The 22,278-nt window shown below is 37.4% G+C and overlaps 1 protein-coding gene across 1 annotated transcript in view; it reads right to left on the bottom strand.

Annotated features, from left to right (window-relative positions):
- The window catches only part of LOC311590922 (vomeronasal type-2 receptor 116-like), a gene marked incomplete at its 5' end in the record, with an annotated part of 47,668 nt that overhangs the window by 15,713 nt on the left and 9,677 nt on the right, over positions 1-22,278 (bottom strand). Inside the window, 5 exons of the mRNA XM_084770215.1 lie at positions 183-465; positions 1,877-1,959; positions 13,673-13,821; positions 14,215-14,319; positions 19,064-19,187. Of these exons, the coding sequence (XP_084626341.1) occupies positions 183-465; positions 1,877-1,959; positions 13,673-13,821; positions 14,215-14,319; positions 19,064-19,187 (744 nt within the window). The remainder of the gene's footprint in view (positions 1-182; positions 466-1,876; positions 1,960-13,672; positions 13,822-14,214; positions 14,320-19,063; positions 19,188-22,278) is intronic.

Here is a 22,278-nt window from a genome sequence, read left to right as displayed (position 1 = left end):
GTCTTCCCTCATCTCTATTTCAAAGAAGGAATGGGGACGACCTATCATGTCTCTAAATACTAAGGCCCTTGAACAGATAGATTGATATAATCATGACGTTACTCTCTTCCTTAAAGTCTTAGAATCTCTGAATTCTACCAAAAGTGACATGATATCTAAAATCCCACTCCAAAAACTCTCACCTGGTTACTTACGAACAGGTCCATGCATGTCTGTATTGTTGCCGTTGTTTGCCAGCTTGTTCCTGTAAGTATCAGTGCACACCGTGGATTTCTTGTACAGTCATAATTAGGTAGAATATTGTTTACGGCCATACGCATATGACTGGTAAATTGCGGCAGTGTCTTACAACCAAATCCAACGTAGTCAAACAGAGACATATTTGCTAAAAGAACAGGGTTCCTGTTGACTTCATCCATGGAAAAAGCCAATGCAAAAGCAAATTTCTGGCTTTCTGGTGTTGTGCTGTAAAAGGATACAGTGTTTATTATGGGCAGAGATATCATTTGTAATGAACACAAGGAATATCCTTTATTGAACAGTATTTCCTCCTCCCACCTCCAAAGATTGAAACAGATGTCCTGTGTTGTGAGGTTATAATGACATAAGAAGCTGGAAATTACAAAAGCTTTAAACACTCCTGAGAGTGTGTCTCCTATATATAATATGTGATGTTGAAATCTTCCACAGAGACTATTTCCATGTCTTGTTTTGTTTTTGGATGGTGTCTCAGAAGGTAAATACACGAGCATAAGTTTGACCAAAGAGAATTTCTAAAGAAATCTTTAATTTGAAATTATGGAGCAATATAAAAATATATGTGATTGTTAGATATCTTAGGTTTTATCATGAAATGAATGGAACTAGCTAAGGCAGAAGAATTATGAGTGCACAGTCATCCTTATCATGGGCTACATTTGCCTCCTGTACTTAAATTTATTTATAATTAGTGGCAATATATTTAACAAATCACCACATATCCATCTGCATCTTCTGTGTTTTTTCTTCCAATTTGACTACTAGAAAAATAAAATTGTTTTGTATATTTTGTGTCATACAAATTCTTACATCTAATAAATAATTGATAAAAATGTATGTATGCACATGTTTGTGTGGACAATAAATTTTAGGTCACAATATGATAATACAATCGATGGCTTTTAAAATTTATACATTGTTCTATACTATTCTGACTCAAATGCACAGGTACACACTTGTGTCAGGTACTGAAATCAGAGAATATGATCACAAGCCACCACCTAATTATGATTCACCTATTTTTTGTTTACACACACATGTGACGTACTCACACTGAGCATATCCTTGTAACATAATTTTTCTTCTAGAAGATATCTTTAGCTAGATGTGGTGGTACATGCCTTGTAATGGCAGCACTCAGGGAGGCAGATGCAGTCAGATTACTGTTAGATTGAAGACATCATTTTCTATGAAATGAGTGCAGAACAGCCAAGACATTACCAAATAATGTCTCAAAAACATTATTTTGATCAACTCTCTGGTAACACTGACATAACTTTAGCTCCCTACTGAGAACCAGGAACTTCAGAAATTCTAGTAGCTTTGTAAATGCCATAATTTATGTTTATAAAATAGAATACAAAACTGTGTGAAAATGTTAATTTTTAAATAAAACAGGCAACACATCAATTGGTGTAAAATCATAGCATATTGTAGCATTGTTTATGAGAAAAAAGTAATTCATGTGTCTTCAATGTTAAGTCCTATCTGACCAAAATACATCAAACTTACTATATCATTTGGAATGATCCACTCCGAATTAAATACAGTTTCCATTTAAATTTGTTTCTCTGGTTTTTTTAAAAATAAAAATAGTCTCTATTAGAATTTTCTTTACGTATACAGAGCACGTATCTTTGAGAATTTCAGTAACAGAAAAAGAAATTCAGATTTACGACTTGTGCTTTCAATCACTGTATCCTACAACAAATGTTGGAAAACATTAATTATTTAAGCTGTATGCGTAGCCTAGTTGTCCAATGTTCTGTGTTTGAAACAACTGAGAAATTCAGAAATTTTGTATAAATCCTATATTTCTAAAACCTTCATCAATGCATAGCAAAATTACTGAAAGAGAAATGAAAGGGGTAAATACGCCTTAAGTCAGTAAGTAGATAAATCATACATAAAGGGAGAAGATGTATGGCTATTAAATAATTGCAAAATTGAATTAGTAAGTAGCTTCTCTGTCTGTTCTCAAGTGTTGCCACCTATCACATGACACGACTGCCACTCAGGCAAACAAACAGGGATCTAAACTGTAAACAGTATGAGTGATAGCCTCCCTTTTCAAAGAATCCCAATATATTCTTTAAAGTGCAAGACTGTGAAGAACTCACCTTGGTTATATATAAAAGCTAGTCTTTGTACACCTATACAAGTAAGTATGGAGCAACAGGAACATAGTTCCTAGTAACCTGATCTGTTACTTCCATTCTCAATACATCTTCAGAAACCATAGTGTGACCACATGCAAGGAACTGGAGAGAGTGTCTTTGTATCTATGTGGAAGCTCTCAAGAGCCATGTGTAGCACAAACACTACTGACTCAAACACTACATGCACTAGGAGATACAGCAGAATGTATAGTAGTTACTGCAAAGTACTTAGGATAAAACTTGTTGAAATATATGGGGTTGCTTTCAGTCATACATCACTGGCTATGGTATAATGGAAACTATGATTAGGAGGATTATATATTTTTTTCGGTCACTGTGAGTTATGTTTTTCAGTCAGCCTACATCTTTAAATAAGGTGCCTAACAGGAATAAAAACACCTGAAAAGTATTAAAAGTAGAAAAAAAAGCAACGTGTCTGTAAAGTATTGAAAGTTCACTCTTGTTATACAGGCTGTGAGAACAGGATAACAGACTCAAAGTATTGCTGTGATCCTCATCAAATACCTCACGAAATACGTGTCAGGATATTTACATGGAAGATTTTAAAAGCACTTACAATTCGTTCAGATATTTGTTCCAATGCTCTCTGCCTATTGCTTCAGAGGTTGGTTGAAGGAAGAAGACACAATTTGCCCCCAAGTCCAGTTCTTTATCTTCTTTCAACTTCATTCTCCAATAGCACCTAGGATACCTAGGATGCATGAAACTGGCCAGGAGAAGGGGGATGATCAGTAACAAGACATGGAAAATCAAAGCACACATACTTGTCCTGCCTTAAACCTGGGCAACGTGGAATCTCAACTGCCATCCACACATCAGATGAGCACCTATAGTTTTTGACCTGCTTTTATTTCTCTGGTCACAGAGACTCTAGTTGTATGTTCTTGTTTCCTTGTTTTCCCACATTGATCCTGATTCCTGGAGGAATTTTCAACACCTTTCTCTCAGGGGTGCAACTGATGTCCACAGACCATAGTTTAAGGATGGATAGGTAAATAAATATATGAACAGTTCAGTCCCAGGGTCCATGAAATCACTATGGCTTCAAAATTGAAAGCCCCAGGGAGAAAAGTCTTTTGCTCAAATTTGTTTCTTGGAATGTCCTAAGATAATGATTGTGTGAATACAATTATAAATGATGTCAGTGTATTGTGTCAGATGGTCAACAGTGAAACATGCAGAAATGGTTTAGGAAGGACTCACAACACTCCAATCCATGTGGACACATTGGGAATTGTATTGTAAAATCCAATTCAGAACGAGTCTGTCCACATTTAGAGCAATTGAGGCTCAAAAACACAAGCATATTGGGGACTATGCTACACTTCGCAGTCACACAGATTATCCAAACAAAGCCTTTGCTTCCATTGTTTTGAAATTCAATAAACATGTCAAACATAGAAATCTACTTGGTTTTGCTATATCTAAAATTATCTAGTTCATCACAGAATCAGTGCTGGTTTACAAATTAAAGGTTGATATTTAAAGGTTCAGCAAGATCTAGAGAGAACATGAGATCTGTGTACCTTGTTTCAACATCTAATAAATACCAATCAGTCCTATACCCAACCAATCATTGTTCATGAGGATGTAAACTGAATATTTGAGTTCTAAATCATTTTCTCCATCCCAGATTCTGATTTTTAAAATCAATGCTGTGTCCTGATCCATTTCTTACACATTATTTTTGATTTACTAAACTGCTTTTTCTCATTTTGCATTCCAGTCATGGCTGTGAAGAAGTATTGTCTTGAGTATCTCAGAGCAAATAATAACTGGGAAGCAACACTGTGTTTAATCTGTAAATACTTATGTAAATTTTCTATTAATCTGCTGATGATTTCATGCTCATGAGCTTCTTGAAATGTGTGTGGAGTTCAAGAAAGGCAGGAGAAATACAGAAAATTGTCAGGTTTGTGTGCTGACATAGCATATTTAGCATTTGAGATGAGAGCACAAAGTTTGTGTATTTCTCTGTGTCTTGTTGTATAGTTAAGAAACATCATTTAACTTATACATGACCTGTGGTTCTGTGATGAGCTCTCCTGGAGTGCTAAGACATAGACAGAAAGGAAAGTCACCAGGGAAGGCTTTCCTAGGAAGACAGAAAAAAAACCATCTTTTAAGCTGGCAAGTGAAATTTCCACTATGTGATGTGGAGCGTGGTATCCAGTTTTAGTGTGTAATTATTATTTATTTAAAAATTGTTACAATTTATTGGGGTACCTTTTGGAACAGTCATTCACATGTGTCAGGTACCTAACAAGCATTTTTCTCTCTGTCATCCATATCTAGTATTAATCTTACTACTGATTTCATTCTTCAGTTCAAAATCCTCCTTTTGATTCTATGTCATTTGTGAGTTTGCGCTTGCTCAATTAGTGAAATAACTGTGGTGTTTTCTTCTGTATTTTTCTAAATACTGGTTTCACCTCTCACCCACATTCCAATCTCTTCAGCCATTTTCAGGTGTAAGTACAGTCCATACATGGCCCCTGGTTGATATTGCAGTCTTATCCAACCCCCTTTGGCACATATTATTGCTCTGTTGGTCATCCTGCGAAGCTAGTTTTCCCTCCAAGGCCTACTTTCCTTCTACTTTTCCTCAAGCTGTGCTCTGCTACATGTCTCAATGTTAATCTCAGCATTCTTTGGTGATCCTCTTAAAGGACTGCTATGGTAGGGTCCTGTCTTGAATATAACAGAGTATTGTTAATACTGTAAGAGGTTGGCTCTCATGTATGGTGTTGGTATGAATTATTTGCACATTCCCCCAATTTCTGCTCACTCTTCATCCTCTCACATCATGAAGGCAGGGTAAATTTGGGTTCAAAGTATTTTTTTGGTTTGTTTCCATTCCCCATGCACAACTAAGCATGCATTCTAAATAGAGGCTGGCCTCTTCAGTCTCCATGTCGCCTGCTGGTTGTCTTAGCTAGAGTCACCACAATGTCATTTCCCTCTGATGTGGCATCAAGCTGATAAACCAAGAAGACATTTCGTAATCATGCTCACTTCTCCTCTGCACTCCTATGTGTCTTCCAGAATCCAGCTGAATTCCAGAGTGATAGCCATCTCCACAGGTATTTATTGTGTGTGCCCCCTCCTATCTAAATCCCCACCTGTCTCTTCTTAATATAATCAGATTTTTCTTAAAGATTTATTTATTTTTTTATGCATACAGTGTTCTGCCTACAAGCATGCCTGCAGTCCAGAAAAGGGCACCAGATCTCACTGCAGATGGTTGTAAGCCACCATGTACTTGCTGGAAATTGAAATCAGGACCTCTAGACATCCACCCAGTGCTCTTAACCTCTGTGCCTTCCCTTTAACCCAATGTAACCCTATTTATAAATAAAATGTGGGTTAAGTAAAAATTTTATACAATGAAATACATTTTTCGTTAAATGCTCAGTTTTATTTTCTCATTTTTGATGACTGGTGGATGATTAGAATATGAGGATAAGAAAATAAAACTGGGAGATGGAGGTGACTAATGAGAGAGGTGGAAGAGGTCTTTGCCAGATGTAGCTCTGGTGTAGATATTTTCTGAGTCTGTAGGCTGTCACTTTGTTAGGTTGACAGTGTTTTCTGCCTTATGGAAACTTCTCAGGCTCATGAGGTCCCATTTATTAACTGTTTCCCTTAGAGCCTGGCATGTAAATGTTCTGTTCAGGAAGTTGTCTCCTGTGCTAATGTATTACAGGCTCTTACCCACTTTTCTTCGAACTGATTTAGTGTGTGTGTGTGTGTGGTTTTATGTTGATGTCTTTAATCTGCTTGGACTTGAGTTTTGTGCATGGTGATAAATATGGGTCTACTTGCATTTTTCTACATGTAGACATCCCGTTAGACCAGCACCATCTGTTAAAGATGCTATCCTTTCCCCATTGAATAGATTTGGATTCTTTGTCAAAAATCAAGTGTCCATATATGTGTGCCTTCATGTGTGGGTCTTCAATTCAATTCCATTGATCAACCAGCCTATTGCTGTGCCAGTACTATGCTGTTTTAATTACTTTTGCTCTATGCTACAGCTTGAGATCAAGTATGGCGATTCCTCTGGTGGATCTTTTATTGTACAGGATTGATTTAGCTATTCTGGGTTTATTGTTTTTCCATATGAAGTTGGGAATTGATTTTTCAATGTTTTCAAAAAACTGTGTAGGCATTTTGATATGGATTACATGTATCTGTAAATTGCTTCAAGTAAGATGTCCATTTTTACTGTTAATTCTCCCAATCCACGAGAAAGGGAGAGCTTCCCGTCATCTGATGTCATCTTCAATCCCCTTCTTCAGAGATTGAAGTTTTTTTTCAAACAAGTGCTTCACTTGCTTGGTTAGAGTTAGTCATAGATATTTTATATTGCTTGTTGTTATATTGATTGTCATTTGTATATAGGAAGGCTACTGACATTTTTGAGTTAATTTTGTATCCAGCCACTTTGCTGAAGTGGCATTTTGGGGGTCACTTATGCACAGTATTATATCATGTACAAAGAGGGATAATTTACTTCCTGCTTTCCCATTTGGAACCCTGGATATTCTTTTGTTGTCATATTGTTCTGGCCTGAACTTCATGAAGTATATTGAAGAGACATGGAGAAAGTGGGTAGCCTTACCTAGTCCCCGAGTTTAGAGGAATTTCCTTAAGTATCTCTTTATTTAATTTGATGTTGGCTATTGGCTTGCTGAATATAGCCTTTATTATGTTCAGGTGTGTGCCTTGTATCCCTGGTCTCTCTAAACCTTTAAAACCAAATGGATGTTGGAGTTTTAAAAATGCTTTTTCTGCACCTATGGAGATGATCATGTCTTTTGTTTTTCCATTTGTTCCTATGGTGGATAACATTGATGGATTTCCTCCATCAATGTAACCCACCACATAAACAAAATGAAAATAAAAAACCACATGATCATCTCTTTGGATGCAGAGAAAGCATTTGATAATATCCAACACCCATTCATGTTTAAAGTTTTAGAGAGATCGGGAATACAAGGCACTTTCCTCAACATAATAAAGGCTATATATAGGAAGCCAATTGCCAAAATCAAAGTAAATGGTGAGATACTTAAGGAAATTCCTCTAAAATCAGGAACAAGGCAAAGCTGCCCACTCTCTCCATATCTCTTCAATATAGTACTCGAAGTTCTAGCTAGAGCAATAAGACAACATAAGGAGATCAAGGGTATTCAAATGGGAAAGGAGGAACTCAAATTATCCCTATTTGCAGATGATATGATAGTCTACATAAGCGACCCTCAAAATTCCACCAGAGAACTCCTAAAGCTGATAAACACATTCAGCAAATTGCCTGGATACAAAATTAACTCAAAAAAGTCTGTAGCCTTCCTATACACAAATGATAAGCTTGCAGAGGAAGAAATTAGGAAAACTACACCCTTCACATTAGCCACAAGCAATATAAAGTACTTAGGAGTTACTCTTACTAAGCAAGTGAAGGACCTGTTTGAAAAAAATTTCAAAACCCTAAAGAAAGAGATTGAAGATGACATGAGAAGATGGAAGGATCTACCTTGCTCATGGATAGGGAGAATTAACATAATAAAAATGGCCATCCTACCAAAAGCAATCTACAGATTCAATGCAATCCCTATCAAAATACCTACACAATTTTTTAAAGACATTGAAAGTTCAATTCTGAACTTCATATGGAAAAACAAAAAACCCAGAATAGCTAAAACAATCTTGTACAATAAAAGGTGCTCTGGAGGAGTCTCCATACCTGATCTCAAACTGTACTATAAAGCAATAGTAATGAAAACAGCATGGTACTGGCACAGCAACAGGCCGGTTGATCAGTGGAATCGAATCGAAGACCCAGATATGAATCCACACACATATGGGCATTTGATTTTTGACAAAGAAGCCAAATCCATTCGATGGAAAAGAGATAGCATCTTCAACAAATGGTGCTGGTCTAACTGGATGTCTATGTGTAAAAAAATGCAACTGGACCCATATTTGTCACCTTGTACAAAACTCAAATCCAAGTGGATTAAAGACCTCAACATAAAACCAGAGACACTAAATCACTTAGAAGAAAAAGTGGGGAAGAGCCTGGAACATATTGGCACAGGAGACAACTTCCTGAACAGAACACCAACAGCCCAGGCATTAATGTCAACAATTAATAAATGGACCTCATGAGGCTGAGAAGCTTCTGTAAGGCAGGTGACACGGTAAAGAGAACAAAGCAACAGCCTACAGACTGGGAAAAGATCTTCACCAACCCCACATCTGACAAAGGTCTAATATCCAAAATATATAAAGAACTCAAGAAATTAAATACCACCAAACCAAATAACCCAATCGAGAAATGGGGCATGGAACTAAACAGAGAATTCTCAACAGAGGAATATCAAATGGCTGAGAAACACTTAAAGAAATGCTCAACCTCCTTAATCATCAGGGAAATGCAAATCAAAACAATGCTGAGATTCCATCTTACACCCATCAGGATGGCTAAGATAAAAAATTCAAGCGACACCACATGCTGGCGGGGATGTGGGGAGAGAGGAACACTCCTTCATTGCTGGTGGGAATGCAAACTAGTACAACCACTTTGGAAATCTATCTGGTGCTATCTCAGAAAAATGGGAATAGGGCTTCCTCAAGACCCAGCTATTCCACTCCTTGGAATATACTCAGAAGATGCTCCAGCACACAGCAAGAAAATTTGCTCAACCATGTTCATAGCAGCCTTATTCATAGTAGCCAGAACATGGAAACAGCCTAAGTGTCCCTCAATAGAAGAATGGATAAAGAAACTGTGGTACATATACACTATGGAATACTACTCAGCTATTAAAAACAAGGAATTCCCGAAATTTGTGGACAAATGGATTGAGCTAGAAATGATCATAATGAGTGAGTTAAGCCAGAAGCAGAAAGACTCAAATGGTATATACTCACTTATATCTGCATATTAGCCCAAGGGGCATGTTTCAAGAAAGCCTTCATTTACCAGGAAACTGAGACAGAGGGGAGGACATTCTAGTGGGACTCTAGATGAGAGAAACATGGGAGAATGGCAAAGTAGAAGGATCCAGAGGGTCCTAGAAGCCTACAAGTAGAACACTATGATAGGCAGATTTGGGCACAGGGGTCCCGCTCAAACTAAGGCACCAGCCAAGGACAATACAGGCGGTAAACCTTAAACCCCTACCCAGATCTAGACAATGGACAGAACACACTCCACAGTAGAGTGGAGAGTGGGATATGACTTTCTCACATACTCTGGTGCCTCACCTTTGACCATGTCCCCTGGACGGGGAGACCTGGTGGCAATCAGAGGAAGGACAGCAAGTTACCAAGAAAAGACTTGATACCCTATGATCATATAGAGGGGGAGGTAATCCCCCTCAGGAACAGTCATAGGGGAGGGGAATAAGGGGAAAGTGGGAGGGAGGGAAGAATGGGAGGATACAAGGGATGGGATAACCATTGAAATGTAACAAGAATAAATTAATAAAGGAGAAAAAAATGTAAAAAAAAAAAAGAAAAAAAACATTGATGGATTTCCATATTTTAAAAATCCCTGTATGCCTCAAATGAGGCCTACCTGGTCTTTTTGAATGATGTTTTTGATGTGCTCTTGTATTCAGTTTTAGAGTATGTTAGTGAGTATTTTTGCACCAATGCTCATAAGAGAAATTGGTCTGAAATTTTCTTTGTTGGATCTTTGTGAGATTTAGGTATCAAAGTGACTGGGACTTCATAGAAGGAGTTTGAGAGTTTTCCATTCATTTCTTTTTTTTTGGAGTAGCAAGTGGAGTCCTTCATGAAAATTGTCCATTTCCCTCAGGTCCAAGTAGATCAATGACCTCAACATAGAACCAGAGACACTGAATCAGTTAGAAGAAAAAGTGGGGAAGAGCCTGGAAAACCTTGGCACAGGAGTAAACTTGCTGAACTGAACACCAACATCCTAGGTGTTCAGGTTAACAATTAACAAATGGGACCTAATGAGACTAAGAAGCTTCTGTAAGGCAGGAGACACTGTCAGAACAAAGCGTCAGCCTACAGACTGAGAAAAGACTTTCACCAACCCTACATCTGACAAAGGTCTATTATTCAAAATATAGAAAGGACTCAAGAAATTAAACACCACCAAACCAAATAACTCATTTAAGAAAAGGGGCCCTTCTTGATCGTTTTAGACCAAGATAAAGAATTTAAGCTATTAGGGTTGAGATAAGATAGATATAGAATCTCATTCGGAAATCTAGACCCAACAAGACAGGAAAAACACTTACATCAAACGAGACGAATGCAGATGGCCATGTCACCATGAATGTAACATATATAGAACTCATTATTCTCATGATTGGCACATGGTTCTCCCTGCTGTATGTAGTTTGCTTTATGCATGTGTAATAAAATAAAAGAAGAAAAGGCGCTCAGAGCTAAACAGATAATTCTCACCAGAGAAATATCAAATGGCTGACAAACACTTAAAGAAATGCTCAATGTCTTTAGTCATCAGAAAATTGCAAGTCAAAACGACTGTGAGATTCCATCTTTCACCTATCAGAATGGTTTAGATCAAAATTCAAGTGACACCACATGCTAGCAAGGATGTGGAGAAAGAGGAACACTCTTTCATTGCTTCTGGGAATGCAGAGTTTTACAACCACTTTGAAAAATCTATCTGGTGAACCTTCAGAAAGGTGGAAATCGGGCTTCCTCAAGACGTAGCTATTGCTCTCCTTGGAATATCCTCAAAAAATGCTTCACCACACAACAGAGACATATGCTCAACCATCTTCATAGCAGCCTTATTCATAATAGCCAGAACCTGGAAACAGCCTAAATATCCCTCAGTTGAAGAATGGATAAAGAAACTATGGTACATTTACATGATGGAACACTAAGCTATTTAAATCAAGGAAATTCTGAAATTTGTGGATAAATGGATGGAACTAGAAAAGATAATAATGAATTAGTTAACCCAGAAATTAAAAGAATCATATGGTATATACTTACTTATAATTAGGCACTAGCCCAAAAGGCATGTCCCATGAAAGTCTTCACTTACCAGGAGATTGGGATAGATGTGAGGACATCACACTGGGACTCTTGGTAAGAGAAATATAGGAGATTGGGAAATAGAAGGATCCAGAGGATCTTAAAAACCTACAAGAAGAACCTTGTAACAGGAAAATCAGGTCCCAGGGGGCGAGTCTGTTCAACCTATTCCTCTCACTGAGGACATTACAAGCAGTAAACTTTGAACTCTAATTGGATCTAGCCAAAGGACAGGAATTCTCCAAAGTTGGGTGGAGAGCAGGGACTAACTGTGACATGAACTGTGGTGCCCCATATTTTCCAACCTCCTATTGGTGGGGAGCCCTGTTGGAACTCAAAGAAAGAATAAGCAGGCTACCAAGATGAGACTTGATAGTCTATGAAAATAAAGTGGGGGAGGAGATCCCCCTTGATCATAGATCTAGGGGAGGGGAATAGGGTGAAAGTGGGAGGGAGGGAAGAATGGGAGGATACAAGTAATGGCATAAGAATGGAGTTGTAACATGAATAAATTAATTTTTAAAAGATCATGTTACTGTGGCTGTTCCATCCTGTTATGTCCACTCTGTCTACCTTGGCATAGAACTCAAATTTAAGATTATTCTTCAAAGATTTTATATATATAATTTCTACTGTAATATGAGGTATTATATCCACTCTACTCAAGTAGATTACGAGGTTTATTTCTAATTCCTTAAAACTGGTATTGTAGGTTGTTTAGGATAATTGGTACAAGCTCATTGTTAGTAGATCAAATCATGTTCATGTCAATTATAAGTCTATTTTTAACACAAGTATATATATCCTACATTAAACAGATAGATATGATTCTATAGACATATATGGTAAAATCATTAGATAATGTCTTCAAATGTCCCAAAGATCCACAGAATATGACATGTAAAGATATTTTTATTATTTTAAAGATTCTTTGAGAACAAGACAGGTTAAACACTGGCAATACCCTGTCTACCTCAAAGAAGATGATGAACACCAAAGAACCTCTTTATGGAGATGGTTTCAAATGCTGCAAACTTGCCATTGGGCAAAAAGTCCTATTTCTGCCTCATTCTGCCACAGACAGAATTCTGCTCAAAAGTTGGTAAGTCTGGATGGAAGTAGAATTGATGGCAAAACTCTGCCAAGACAGGGCAGGAAAGTCCTCAACAGTTCTGACTCACTAACATATCTGTGTGCATGTATGTATATGTATGTATTTAAATATGTGTCTTAGAATATTTTTTGTGTACACCTATGCGTTCACATAGCTGTGGTATCCAAAAGAAGGCATCAGTTGGATTTTCTGTTTGGAGATATTGTTACAGGTGGTTGGAATAATCATTTTCTCAAGACTGGACTGGATATTGAATCAGGTCCTCTACCATTGAAAGTCATACTCTTAACTAGTAGGCTTTCAATCTATTTTTGTAACTTTTTTATTTGTTAATTAAGACATTACTCTCTATCCTAGGTAATATTCATTTAATTCATATAATACTGTTAGGTGTATTTTACCATCCCCCTGTAAGAGGGACATTGTTTCAATTTCTTCTGTAAACAACTGTTCACTCTCTAAAATTTCTTTGTGCTTTACTCTCACTATTGAACTGTAAAAAATATCATTCATTCATCCAAGTGTTAAAGAATACTTTGAGTTTATTGTGAAATTTTCTTATGTTAGAGCAGAAAACACTTTTCTGTACTGTACATATGCCAAAAACATAAATCTCATGAAAAGAAAGGTTTAGCACATGATTATATGGAAAAGGTAGATAACATTAGTAGATATGACACTGACTAGCATCACTATTAGAAAAAAGTGTGAGAGTCATTCTAAAAACAAACAGATATTGTACAGCAACCGTATATTTGGTGGCTGTGTAGACCCATTATTTGTAAGTTGTAGTTCATATACTATGAGTTTCAGCCTAGAATTTCTTCCTGATCTTTTGGATAGAATTTCTTTCTGGCCTTAACAAAATTATGTAGAATTTAGGAACAAAGATGCATCCAAGCATGCCGGCAGTGGAAGCCAAGATGGAGAAGATCTCCACAGCAACCATGACCATGCCCTTGGTGCTATGATATACAGGGATGAAGCTGACCCAGACACTGCAGAACACCAGCATGCTGAATGTCAGGTACTTGGCTTCATTGAAGGTGTCAGGCAGGTTTCTCACCAAAAAAGCCACAGTGAAGCTTCCCATGGCCAGGCAGGCCAAATATCCCAGAGCACAGTAGAATGCAGTCACTGAGCCCTTGTTGCACACAATGATGATATGGCCTTGCTCAGAGTGTGCATCAATATCCACAAATGGAGGAGAAGACCCTAGCCAAATTGCACACAGAATTACTTGGAATAGAGAGCCGATGGGAATGATGTAGTTAGGTACCCCTGATATTAGGATATACTTCATCCTTCCTCTGGTACCTGTGAGTTTGAAAGCCAGAACTACAGTGATTGTTTTTGCCAGAACTGTGGAAACAGCCACAGTGAATACAATTCCAAATGTGATCTGTTGCAGGATGCAGGTGGCTGTGTTTGGACGCCCAAGGAAGAGCAAGGAGCAGAGGAAACAGGACATGAGAGATATAAGTAAGAGGTAGCTGAGGGTTTTGTTATTGGCCTTTACAATAGGAGTGTCATGGTGCTTCACGAAGACCCCAAGAACCACAGCAGTGAATGCGATGAAGAACAAGGCTGTTAAGGCAAGAGCCATACCTAATGGATCTTCATAGCTCAGGAAGATGACAACTTTGTCTATACAGTGGCTCTGCTCTGGGTTGGCATACTGCTCCTCTGGACACATCACACATTGATCCACATCTGATGGAGAAAGGGGTTATTTATTTATTTATTTATTTTTATATTTTCCTTTATTTTCCTTTATTAATTTATTCTTGTTACATCTCAATGGTCATCCCATCCATTTCTTCCTCCCAGTCTTCCTTCCCTCCTCTTTTCCACTTATCCCTCTCCCCTATGACTGTTCATAAGGGGGATTATCTCCTCCTGTATATGTTCATAGGGTATCAAGTCTCTTCTTGGTAAACTGTTGTCCTTCCTCTGAGTGCCATCAGGTCTCCCCCTCCAGGGGACATGGTCAATGGAGAGGCACCAGAGTATGTGAGAAAGTCATATCCCACTCTCCACTCTACTGTGGAGAATGTTCTGTCCATTGCCCCGATCTGGGTAGGGGTTTAAGGTTTACCACCTGTATTGTCCTTGGCTGGTGCCATAGTTTGAGCGGGACCCCTGGGCCCAAATCTGCCTATCGTAATGTTCTACTTGTAGGTTTCTAGGACCCTCTGGATCTTTCTCCTTTGCCATTCTCCCATGCTTCTCTCATCTAGAGTCCCAATAGAATTTCCTTCCCTCTGTCTCAGTTTCCTGGTAAGTGAAGGCTTTCATGGGACATGCCCCTTGGGCTAATATGCAGATATAAGTGAGTATATACCATTTGAGTCTTTCTACTTCTGGGTTAATTCACTCATTATGATCATTTCTAGCTTAATCCATTTATCCACAAATTTCGGGAATTCCTTGTTTTTAGTAGCTGAGTAGTATTCCATAGTGTATATGTACCACAGTTTCTTTATCCATTCTTCTACTGATGGACACTTAGGCTGTTTCCATGATCTCGCTATTATGAATAAGGCTACTATGAACATGGTTGAGCAAATTTTCTTGTTGTGTGCTGGAGCATCTTCTGGGTATATTCCAAGGAGTGGAATAGCTGGATCTTGAGGAAGCCCTATTCCCATTTTTCTGAGATAGCACCAGATAGATTTCAAATGGCTGTACTAGTTTGCATTCCTACCACCAATGAAGGTTTGTTCCTCTCTCCCCACATCCTCGCCAGCATGTGGTGTCAATTGAATTTTTGATCTTAGCCATTCTGATGGGTGTAAGATGGAATCTCAGAGTTGTGTTGATTTGCATTTCCCTGATGATTAAGGAGGTTGAGCATTTCTTTAAGTGTTTTTCAGCCATTTGATATTCCTCTGTTGAGAATTCTCTGTTTAGTTCCATGCCCCATTTCTCAATTGGGTTATTTGGTTTGGTGGTGTTTAATTTCTTGAGTTCTTTATATATTTTGGATATTAGACCTTTGTCAGATGTAGGGTTGGTGAAGATCTTTTCCCAGTCTTTATGCTGTTGCTTTGTTTTCTTGACAGTGTCTCCTGCCTTATAGAAGCTTCTCAGCCTCATGATGTCCCATTTATTAATTGTTGACATTAATGTCTGGGCTGTTGGTGTTCTGTTCAGGAAGTTGTCTCCTGTGCAAATATGTTCCAGGCTCTTACCCACTTTTTCTTCTAAGAGACTTAGTGTCTCTGGTTTTATGTTGAGGTCTTTAATCCACTTGGATTTGAGTTTTGTACAAGGTTACAAATATGGGTCCAGTTGCATTTTTTTACACATAGACATCCAGTTAGACCAGCACCATTTGTTGAAGATGGTATCCTTTTTGATGGAATGGATTTGGCTTCTTCAAGTGACCCTATGTGTGTGGATTCATATCTGTGTCTTCGATTTGATTCCACTGATCAACCAGCCTGTTGCTGTGCCAGTACCATGCTGTTTTAATTACTATTGCTTTATAGTACAGTTTGAGATCAGGTATGGAGACTCCTCCGGAGTACCTTTTATTGTACAAGATTGTTTTTAGCTATTCTGAGTTTTTTGTTTTTCCATATGAAGTTCAGAATTGAACTTTCAATGTTTTTAAAAATTGTGTAGGTTTTTGGATAGGGATTGCATTGTATCTGCAGATTGCTTTTGGTAAGATTGCCATTTTTACTATGTTAATTCTCCCAATCCATGAGCAAGAAGATCATTCCATCTTCTCATGTCATCTTCAATCTCTTTCTTTAGAGTTTTGAAATTATTTCAAACAAGTCCTTCACTTGCTTAGTTAGAGTAACTCCTAAATATTTTATATTGCTTGTGGCTAATGTGAAGGGTGTGGTTTTCCTAATTTCTTCCTCTTCAAGCTTGTCATTTGTGTATAGGAAGGCTACAGACTTTTTTGTGTTAATTTTGTATCCAGTCAATTTGTTGAAGGTGTTTATCAGCTGTAGGAGTTCTCTGGTGGAATTTTGAGGGTCACTTACGTACACTATCATATCATCTGCAAATAGGGATAATTTGACTTCCTCCTTTCCCATTTGGATACTTTTGATCTCCTTTTGTTGTCTTATTGCTCTGTCTAGAACTTTGAGTACTATATTGAAGAGATATGGAGAGAATGGTGAGCCTTGTTTTGTTCCTGATTTTAGAGGAATTTCCTTGAGTATCTCACCATTTACTTTGATTTTGGCCATTGGCTTGCTGTATATAGCCAAAACCAGAGACTCTAAGACACTTAGAAAAAAAAGTGGAGAAGATCCTGCAACATGTTGGCACAGGAGAAAACTTTCTGAATAGAACAACAACAGCCCAGACATTAATGTCAATAATTAATAAATGGGACCTCATGAGGCTGAGAAGCTTCTGAATGGCAGGAGGCACTGTCAAGAGAACAAAACGACAGCCTACATACTGGGAAAAGATCGTCACCAACCCTACATCTGACAAAGGTCTAATATCCAAAATGTATAAAGAACTCAAGAAATTAAACACTACCAAACCAAATAACCCAATTGAGAAATGGGGCTTGGAACTAAAGAGAGAATTCTCAACAGAGGAATATCAAATGGCTGAGAAACACTTAAAGAAATGCTCAACCTCCTTAATCATCAGGGAAATGCAAATCAAAACAACTCTGAGATTCCATCTTACACCCATCAGAATGGATAAGATAAAAAATTCAAGCAACACCACATGCTGGCAAGGATGTGGGGAGAGAGGAACACTCCTTCATTGCTGGTGAGAATGCAAACTAGTACAGCCACTTTTGAAATCTATCTGGTGCTATCTCAGAAAAATGGGAGTAGGACTTCCTCAAGACCCAGCTACTCCACTCCTTGGAATATACCCAGAAGATGCTCCAGCACACAACAAGAAAATTTGCTCAACCATGTTCATAGCAGCCTTATTCATAATAGCGAGATCATGGAAACAGCCTAAGTGTCCATCAGTAGAAGAATGGATAAAGAAACTGTGGTACATATACACTATGTAATACTACTCAGCTACTAAAAATAAGGAATTCCCGAAATTTGTGGATAAATGGATTGAGCTAGAAATGATCATAATGAGTGAGTTAACCCAGAAGTAGAAAGACTCAAATGGTATATACTCACTTATATCTGCATATTAGCCCAAGGGGCATGTCGCACGAAAGCCTTCACTTACCAGGAAACTGAGACAAAGGGGAGGACATTCTACTAGGACTCTAGATGAGAGAAGCATGGAAGAATGGCAAAGGAGAAGGATCCAGAGGGTCCTAGAAACCTCCAAGTAGAATATTATGGTAGGCAGATTTGGGCCCAGGGATCCCGCTCAAACTATGGCACCAGCCAAAAACAATACAGGCCGTAAAACTTTAAACCCTTACCCAGATCTAGCCCACGGTCAGAACATTCTCCACAGTAGAGTGGAGAGTGGGATATGACTTTCTCACATACTCTGGTGCCTCACCTTTGACCATGTCCCCTGGAGGGGGAGACCTGGTGGCAATCAGAGGAAGGACAGCAGTTTACCAAGAAGAGACTTGATACCCTATGATCATATACAACGGAGGTAATCCCCCTCAGGCACAGTCATAGGGGTGGGGAATAAGGGAAAAATGGGAGGGAGGGAAGAATGGGAGGATACAAGGGATGGGATAACCATTGAGATGTAACACGAATAAACTAATAAAAAAGGAAAAAACCAAAAAATTATTTCCATATAAATTATTCTAAGCTACAATATTATTACATTATTAATTGGATACTGTATATGAAATATTGATTACAAGAATCCTCATATTTCCTCCATCATGTCTGAAGACATATTACACCCATACCTAGAATCATATAACATCAGACATTTAAAAATTGGTCTTTGGATATTACAAAGTATCTTCTGTCTTGTTCTTAGATTCTCTCAATCATAAGAGAAATATTTTCCCTCTATATTAAAATAGCAGAAAACTTATATTCAGGACGCAACAGTGACATGACAGGATGTAGTTTGTCTGAGGCCCTGTTCTGTTCTGCATGGAATCCTGTACTTATGCGGTGTGCACAAATTATGTAGGGACACACATTTATATGCTAAGAGAATACATAAATATTTTTAAAATTCTGAGACAAGAATCTAATCTATATAGAGTTTTAGAAGAGATAAATCATTAAGAAAGTCTATAAAATGCATGCAAATTGAGTTTTAATTATCAAAATCTTTCTTTGAGAAAATGTGATCTTCTGTCAATTGAAAATGAGTCACAGCGTCCATAAACACATGAGGGTTTATTGTTTGCTGTTGTTCAGGAAATTGTTAACATTTGCATTTCTACAAAGACCCTCTTAGGAAGTCATATGTACTATTTGTTCAGTTTTTTTTTTAACAACTTAAGTATCTCAAAGTGGGTAGGATATGATGATAAATGTGAAGGTTTCTGTACAGCAACAATACTCACTTGTCTCATTAGAAATTTCATTTTCTGGGCATGGGCTGCATTCAAAACAGCAGGAGGCCATTCCTTCTTTCCAGAATTTTCTGAATCCAGGACCACAGTCAGCACTACACACAGAGGGCAAGATCTGAGAAAAATTAGACACATGCTGATATCAGATTTTTACCTACTTCTTCCTTATATATTACATTAGTTTGTTGAGTTATGAATAACCTTATTCAGTAAACATGAACTGATGGAGAACATGTCATTTAGTACATAGTATAGTGTCAAGCACATAAATATATGGAAATAAATTGATGAAAAACTGAGTTGCTTCCAAACTCCTAGAAATGTTGGAACAAGAATTTATGGTGTGCTGTACGGAAACACTACAGAGAGTCCAGCCGCATCTTTCTAGTTAATGATTGTCAAGCTGACACCAAGCACAGTAAAAATACAGAGGAAAATTACTTGAGAAATTATGACCAGCAGACTAGACATTGCCTATATTTGTGAGGCATTTCATTCAGTGGTAATTGATGCATGAGTGACCATCCCACTGATGGAGGTGCTTTTGCTAGGCAGGGATCTATGAGAAATCTAGCAGAACAAGCCAGTAGTAGAGCTTTTTGAGGGTCTAGATTTAGTTCCAAGTGCAGAGATTCCTGCCTTGTCTTCCCTTGACAGTGTTTTCTGTGATCCACATCAACTTTTTCCTTACTTTGCTTATGGTCTGTATTTAATCACAGCAACAGATTAGGAATGTAAGACTAAAAGACTCGTGCATCAGGGAAATTTGTCCTAGAATCTCAGATACCAAACATGACTTCCAATAAATTGACAGTGTGAACTTTGACAGCAGTGTGTAAAGAGAAACAAAGGTGAGTGGCCAAATCCTGGTTTATTATTGGTGTAAAGTACTGAATTTCTGTGTTTTGAGCTGGAGAGTGGAATATTTCCTGAGGTGAACAGGCTCAACAGGGGCTGGAAATACAGGGAACTCTTGAATAAAGATTGTTTAAATTAAAAAAAAAATTTATTTTGGTTTTTTGAGACAGAATTTCTCTATGTAGCCTTGACTCTCTTGGATTCATTTTGTAGACAAGGCTGGCACTGAATTCACGAAAAGTTTTTCAGTTAAAATAAAACATTGAACTTGAAGATCATTTGTATGACAATGAACATTGAAATTGTGGACTGTATGGACAATTGATCTGTTTCTGCCTTCCCAGTTTGAATCGTTTGTTCTTTGTTGTGGATAAAAATGTGATTCTATAGTTGAATTGAATTATGGGATGGATCAACCCTAACTGATTTATATGTGTTGGGCCATGCTTTCATTCTGGGAGTGAAATCATGTTATGCTAAGACAGTGATCTTTCTCTTTTGTTGCTGTGTTTTTTAGTACATATTTAGTCAAGAATTATTCCATGCATATCCAAATTATAGATTATTTTCCAATATTTTCTATTACACTTTATTACAATGCATATCTTCTATAGTTTAGAAAAGCTCTCTTCATGTATGTGAATGAGCTTTTGACTTTCCCATGAAGGTAACAAACCTGTCTTTCTCATAAGCAATTCTCATTACCTTTTTGTGTCAATTACAAAATGTCACTACTACAATTCAGCCATTTAGAATTATTTGCTTTTATTTCTGCATGTTGTTACTGCAATATTGATTCTTTTTTAATCGATGTTCTTCTTTCTGCTGTCCTAGTGTTGTCTTTACATGGCTTTGGAAACTTGTTCATTTTACTTATAATTATGACAAAATTCTTAAAGTATCATTTGTAATGCTGTTTCAGTGCATATGAATTTCTGTAATTGTGTTCATTATTGAACTTTGTTCCGTTTCCTTCTATTATGAGAGATCAAGACACTGTGTATAGTAACTAGCCTTGGTGGTTATGTGTCTAATTTTTTGACACACATCATTGTTACTCTCTACCTTTAAAGGCCTCCACGGTAAAATCTGCAGTTCTCCATGTACTGCTATTTTATCAATGGGGCTTCTATTTAGCACCATTCCTAAGCTGCTTCTTGGAACAAAGCAAATGTAAGTAATATATATCAAGTGTTGACTTATTTTTGTGGTGGTGTATGCCTTTATTCCTAGCACTAAGGGAGGTAATTGCTGTGATTCTGAGACAAGCCTGATTTACTAAATGAGCCCTGGAACACCAAGGCTGCACAGAGAAACCCTATCTAGAAAAACCAAAGAAAGAAACAAGCAAACAGCAACAAAAACAAAGTTAGATAATTTCTGTTGTGGGGAGTTTAGTTAGTACTTAAATAATTGCTCTCTCTGTATAGCCACAGATCATGTTTTATTTAAAAAATTTAAAGTTAAATTTTACTGAATATAATGTATATACCTTTAGTCTGTCCTTTTTTTCCTATTGTGTCCCCGGTTTGTAAATTTGTTCTGTTCGTCACATGCCCTTTGTATCCTCTGTATTTCATTCTTCTTTATTGTTTATCTTCATCTTTGAGCATTCTAACTCATATGTCTTGTTTTCAAGTCTTTACATCCTGTGTTCAACTTGAAATATTCTCTTGGTAAGAATACTGATGTTTTTATTTGATTTATTTTGTTGTTCCCTTACATATTTTAATTTGATTATTTAACATTTTATTTGCATCTTCCTTGCATTCTTGTTTCAACTCTTCACTCAGTTCCTTATTGTATCCAAATTTTCAAGATCTCATTGTATGTTCACAGAGATGATTTGTCTTCTTGATTAGTTGGGAACTCTCTTAAAATTATTATTTTTTCCATTACATAATTTAAAATTTATCTCACTGTTATCTTAGAAGGAGTCAATATAGCATGTTATCTTGCCCAAATCTAATTAAAAATAAACTGATGCCCAATGAATTAATGATTCAAACACATATATCTCACCAGTGGTACAGATGTAGTTAAAATATGTATATATCAGTGTAAGATGAAGGTCAGTTATGAGCACTCAGGCAATTAGGAGTTGTCTTTAATGCTGAGTTACAGAACATTAAATATTGTTTTTTCCAAATTTGACATTATTTATTCAAATTACATCCTGAATGTTACTACTCACTTGTATCTTCATCTTCCCATGCTCTTTAACCCACCATTCTAGTCTCCCCTAGACATCTGACAATAGGGGACTTTCTACCCCACCATATGGCCACAGCATACCAGGTCTCATCCTGATACCTTCCTCTCCCTTTCTGTGTGTCCAAGGGCCTCCT

Source organism: Acomys minous (assembly GCF_964271855.1).
Source record: "Acomys minous genome assembly, chromosome: 20".
Lineage (NCBI taxonomy): Eukaryota > Metazoa > Chordata > Mammalia > Rodentia > Muridae > Acomys > Acomys minous.
The sequence above is the reverse complement of the archived record's forward strand: the minus strand, read 5'-3'. Positions and strand labels throughout refer to the sequence as shown.